General features: G+C 33.3%; 1 protein-coding gene and 2 long non-coding RNA genes across 3 annotated transcripts; 2 read left to right on the top strand and 1 right to left on the bottom strand.

The window, feature by feature from the left end:
* On the bottom strand, window positions 1–883 carry LOC117212144 (glutathione S-transferase-like). Its single transcript, XM_033456661.1, has 2 exons — window positions 687–883; window positions 1–429 (listed from the first exon to the last, which is right to left on the bottom strand). Exons 1-2 carry the CDS (start codon window positions 862–864, stop codon window positions 122–124), a joined length of 486 nt encoding a protein of 161 aa, XP_033312552.1. The 5' UTR covers window positions 865–883; the 3' UTR covers window positions 1–121.
* A 2,121-nt stretch (window positions 884–3,004) lies between these two features.
* On the top strand, window positions 3,005–4,909 carry LOC117212147. Its single transcript, XR_004488404.1, has 3 exons — window positions 3,005–3,418; window positions 3,507–3,549; window positions 4,680–4,909. It is a non-coding gene; the product is annotated as an uncharacterized LOC117212147 (long non-coding RNA).
* Window positions 4,910–5,223: 314 nt separating this feature from the next.
* Window positions 5,224–5,899, top strand: LOC117212148. The gene is made up of 2 exons (XR_004488405.1): window positions 5,224–5,262; window positions 5,380–5,899. It is a non-coding gene; the product is annotated as an uncharacterized LOC117212148 (long non-coding RNA).
* The last annotated feature ends 250 nt before the right edge of the window (window positions 5,900–6,149 follow it).

A 6,149-nucleotide genomic window follows, 5' to 3' on the forward strand; every position in this document is an offset into this window, starting at 1 on the left:
ATGTTAAAAGCAATCAGTATATTCCATACAAACTTCCATCAACACGATTCGTTCTTCATTCCCTCAACACACTAAGACCGCAATCTTTAAACGCTTATACAACCATAAGCAATCGTGAAGTTTAGAATTCGCTAACTGGGCGTCTCTCAATCCAGTTTTTGATCTTGGGAAGGAGGAGGACCTTTTTCTCCAGCAGCTTCAGATTCTCGTAATTCTCGATCAGATCAGACTTGTACATAAAGTTCAAATAATCGAGCAGAGCAACGAATGTTAAATCAGCCCAAGAGAGAGTACCATCGTAGAAGTAGCCGTCATTTTCCTTCACTTGCTGGTCCAAACGTTCTAAAATGAACGGCAGCGTCTCTTCAGCAGCCTTGCGTTTTGCAGCTTTGACCTTCTCGTCCTCCTCATAGTGGAAGGCGGCAATTTCTGAAAATTTGTTTTCAATTAAATACTATTCGCTAATGTTATACTAATTTGAATACAGTGTTGTGCGAAATTTAAATGATACTGAAGATAGAATTACAATCCATTTTAATCCTTTGTCTCGTATTGTTGACATACGTGTATCGTTCGATTAAATCAAATATTAAATCGGATTTCAACTAATAAATACCTGAACAGATATGTACTATCTGTTATCAAGATTCTCATAAGATTTATGCAAAACAGCACTGGATACTCACTATGACGAATATCATGAATAGTATCAACAGTGGCATCAATATGAAGATTTGCCCAGTCAATCTTTCCAGCTAAGTCATATTGTTTGGCTAAGTAACGGCAAATAGCTGTAGACTGAGCAACCTTCCTTCTATCAGCTACGAGCATAAGAAGCAGGCCATAAGGAGTCACTAAAAACATACAACTAATAGAATCAAAGATTCTATCGAACAAACAGATTATGATGCTTCTTAAATATCTAGCTTCCTGTTATCTGTTTTGGAAAGATATAATTTAATTTATTGATAATTTATCAGCAAACAAAGGGCATTGTCTCCTTAACAATACCTATTGTTCTCCCACATATCTTATAGAGCAATGGAGAGTAAACAATAATCTCTGTTATACTCTGCATAATTGTGTTCTACTTTATTTAGCTACTTTAGTTAAATTAGGAAAGATGAGATTTAAGAAACAGAACTTCTTTAAATTTTAAGCTTACAGGGCTTTATTTCTGGCCAGACGTCCTTTTTGATACGTTCATCTTCAAATGGAATACTAGCATAGCTGAAGAAGAACGGATTGGTTCTGCCAATGCCGTAACTGGGAAGTAAGTCAATTTATAGAGCGGCATCTTCCTGGAATTATAATATATACAAAGTAAAAACAAAGAATCATTGATGACAAGAATTATATTATTACAAATTATGAAGTATAAGACAATTTAAGTAAAAAGCATCAACTACTAACTACTCGCATAGCTATTTGTATCTTTATATTTTAATATAGCTTAGATATAAAAAGAATATTATTTTTGGATGTAATAATGTATAAACTTGCGCCAAATATTATAACAAAATATTGCACTTTCTATTTAAGTAGGATAGACATATTACCGGCATTTATCTTTTTTCTATAGCAATGAAATTGTTTATAAAAAAGTTTATAAGAAAACTATCAATTAATGCAAACAACGCATTTCAAAATATTAATTACATTCGCGCGATTCGTTATCTCTAGTATTAATTTAACCATATGGTTCTATACACCCAAGACCCTCTAACAGTAATTTAGTACCATTACTAGTCGTATGTACAATGTATGTTTGTATACAACTTTCGTAACTACAAAACATTCAGCAGTGATTATATATTCTTCCAAACATAAGAAACATTTTCTAATTGCATACTTAAATTTATCGATCAATTATGAACATGTAATAACATTTATTTCTTTCAACTACTAATTTTTAAATCATCTGCTGTTCGGTTAATTGAAGGATGTCGGCTTTCTGTAGAAGTATTTCATATTTATTATTTAATTATGAATAAGGAAAAAACATACAAAATATAGTTTTTAAACGGTTTATTATTTATAAAGAGAAACTTTGACTCGGGATATATATACTATATATATACTATTTACTTACAATTTTTTTTTTAAGACTTCAAAGTCGAAACAAGCACAGGAAATTTCCAAGCCGGTTAACAGAAACTTGAATGAGACAAAAATAACCTTTAGATCTCTATATGTTCTTCTTCCCCTCTGTTGCTTCCATGTAACTCTTATCCTATTGGTGGAGCTGTGCTGATATGTGAAATTATGACTACATAAAAACATCCGGAAAGACTCATTGAATGATTTTATAGTTTAAGGTTAATAAATTTCCATAAATTAAAGTTGAAAACTTATGAGAACATGTTTTCTGTAACAAAACTTAGTAAAAACAAACTAGTAAGGTTTATAGATTCTTTAATGATTATGTATGTATTCATAAACTAGTTCGATAAACATCGTTCGATAAAACGTCGAACAACACACAACATTGAAGCGCGAAAATTCAAATTCAAGGAAAGATAAATAACAAATATTGCGAACAAATGATATTAAATTTACAATAATCTCATGTAAGAAAAAATAAAAGGGATAAAAGTAGTACAGAAGATAGAAAAATCTATAAAACTGGTGGCTGGGAAATAGAAAATATATAAATTTATGTTATTAGAGTTTAGTACTTCTGTCGATCAATGTGTTACGACCGTTCGCGGAGAGACGCAGTCGCAGTAGCGAGAGGCGTAAATTCTCGCTACGATTCGGTGAATCGGCGCCGCGAAGTAGTCGTTCCCCTGTTTCGGTTAAGATAAGAGGTGGTTAAATGAATATGACACAGTATAGTAAGTTATATTTCACCGTTTATTCCAACAACTTATAACGAAGGCAGTTACGCTGGTGCGTATGTACGAGATGAATAAGTGACTGATCTGTGGGTGTGTCCTACCCGGTGGAAGGATATTGACCGTTCGAAGGATGTAAAATCAGAACTGTCTTGGGAGACGATGCTGTCTCGGAGGAAAGCTAAGGATGGGTGTGTCTAGCGCACGGGACCATCGGATTTGTTGGTGACGATTTTAGTTAGGATTTTAGTTCAAGCTGAGTTGACCGTGATTCAATTCACGAATATCGGAGAGGAAAAGTCGTAATTCACAATATTACACACAATAATACCTTCACATAAAGGAACACAGCTCAGATGAGACTTTTTATAGTTAAACTTTTAACGTACTCATAGACACGAAATTTTTTTTTTAAATAGAACTGTTACATTTTACGACACGTATAACATCGAACATTTACCAACATAGCGATGCCAGCGTACATATATATATACTGGTGTACTGGTCATCTTTTTTCCACACGTTTTTAGCTTTTTAGCTGATTGTGAATGGGCGCCTAATCAGCCAATCAGAAATAGCCGGTATTGCATGAATCCTTTTCTTCAATGCCTGAAGAGCTGGATATTTATCCAAAACTGGTGGCCCAAACATATACTCGAAATTTTCCAGAGTCTCCGCAAATACTAAGTCCGCCCATGTCGTCTGAAAAAAGGTTTGTATACATTTATTTTGTACCTCCTCTATTAAACAATTTTTTTAATTTACCTTGAAAAATGTGAAAAATCGAACTCTTAACTAAAGATGACTAGCTTTTTAGGAAGAATTTGGATTTTTATTTTATTGTCAGAATTTAATGGATAATTTTGGAAACTTCAACCTTTGGAGGTATTTGTTAATTAAAAATGACAAAACTGGTATTATGTAAAAAAGAGTAATGTGTATCCTGAATCAATGTCGAATGGAAATTAGACAGTTCTATAAAAATAAGCCTTCTCACGATTCCACAACTTCATAGCTTAATTAAATACAATTCTTCGGCGATATAATTACAAATACATTTACAGGAATTGTGTAATATGATAAATATCTCGTTAAAGAAATTGAAATCGTAAACTGTAGATTCTAGTATTCTTTCACTTTCATGTTTCCTATGAGCCCTTCAATCGCTAAATATTTTGCAATGAAACACGTATTATTAAACAACATAATCATACTAAATTAATTTAATGTGACTATTTATTATTATTATATAATAACACAGTGATGAAAGAAATAAACTGGTCAAGTAATCTAAGGAACCATAATACGTATCTATGTCAGTGACAGTGAGAAAAATTCAGATATCTGTACTTAAGTGATTACACTTATAAGTATCATTATATATTATATAAATATGATATTTCGAATGGTATCATTTATCAATCATTAAACAAGAGTGTCATATACAGAGAAATGATTTTACATATCTTAATCTTTGCTTTGATTACGATAGTAATAATTTCTATCAAACTTGATGAGGAAGATACATGAATAATTATCTAAAAGCTGAAAATCTTGGCAAATTCATTTGTACATAAACTAACAGAAGTGAATTTTAAAGATACACTCTGCTCTCAACAATTAAAGCTGTCTTGTCGCAACAAAGTTTCAATAATTTTTTATGGACAACATGGCCCAGTTTGCACAAAGACTAAAAATTTTAACATTAAATTTGGATAAAAAATCTTACGGTAGAAGGAATGATATATCCTTCATATTCGCCAATAATCTGGTCGAATTTAGTCAGGTACAATGGTATTGTTTCGTTCAAAAGTTGATTCATCCTCGCTTCCTTCCTTTCAGGATCCTCCTCCATGCGACAGTAGCAGATAGCTGAAACGTATATGAAACCAACCGTTACGTTCATTTGTGTTTTTCCCCCCAAACGAAGAGAAAATAAGTTGTGAAAGAAGGAGTAGCCTCTCATAGTTCCTACAATTTCTTCATTCTCTTTGCTTTCTTCAATATTGCCTCAACAAGTTCCTGTGGTTCACGATACTTGAAATATATACAATGTTACCAGCGTGGAAATTGTCTTGAAAACTTGGAAAATCTTTCAAGAGGAACAACATTGCTAACTGAGATTCGAGAAAGGAAAGGTAAGTAAATCCTTGCTTCTACTTAGAGCTTTTTTATTTACTTCTGACGAGTAAAGTACTGTTATTAAAATTTGATTAAAAGTACCAAGAATGTCGAGATATAAACAACCATTTGTGGAAAGGTCAGGAGAAGCAGAATTATCGAATAAACGTTATATAACTCTTAGTGATTAAGTAAGAGAAGAGAAACGAGAAAAAAGTCTTTTATCTAGGTCTTAATAAAGTATACTATATTTATCTCCATATCAAGAATAACAACAAGATATAAACAGTCTTCTAGAAATTGAGTAAATATTACATAATTACATCTTGAGCAATATTTTGCGTCTTAGCTTTTGCTTAATCATTATGATAATCTTAAATATCTGTAAATTCTTCACAGACTCTTTGCATCTTCTATACAGGTATCTCATGATCATGTGATAACACACAGGAAGAAAAAATAGAGGAAAAAACAGCGTAAAAAAAAGTTGCGTAGGAGTATCGTCGCACTACATCATTCGACAATTGATGCACGTCATGGCGATCGTCACGGTTTAAAGCAGGCCATCAAAAACACGTTTGTTATCGTACGGAAAAATCTGCGACGTTCCAGCTGTTCAGGTGCATCGAATTGTGAATCATCGGCGGTACGAAGCAAGGCGAGGGGCGTAAATAGAGAAAGAAGAGAAGAGAAGGATTCGCATAAATGATAAAATATAATCGTTCGTTCCTCGTCGATGGCGGATGGATGGCTTTAATCGTGGACGATATCGATACGATTATATTTTATACATTTGAAACAAATATAAAAGACGAGCAAAAACCAGAGATACGATCGTTATGATATTATTCAATCGGTAGCCTATTTACCTCGTTTTTTGTTCACCTTCTCTGTCTAGTAATAATTTTTCGATTCGACTGGCGTGACGTTACGTTGGCGGTGTAAAAACACGATTTTAAACACCTGCGGATAGTTGCATGAGTTTCGAGCGATTCCATTCCCTTCGATTTATATTTATGCGATCAACGCGCGGATCGTTAACGCATTATGCAGACAGCAGATGTTACGTAATCACACATATCGTAATTGGAAATTAGTAACGTTATCGCGTACCAGGATCTTCCTGTCTTTGATCATTGAGTAACACTTCGTTGCCCTCGCTCCTTCCGCGGATAACCAGCGTTTATCATA

Source organism: Bombus bifarius, unplaced genomic scaffold (assembly GCF_011952205.1).
Source record: "Bombus bifarius isolate JDL3187 unplaced genomic scaffold, Bbif_JDL3187 scf7180000008282_frag, whole genome shotgun sequence".
NCBI lineage: Eukaryota > Metazoa > Arthropoda > Insecta > Hymenoptera > Apidae > Bombus > Bombus bifarius.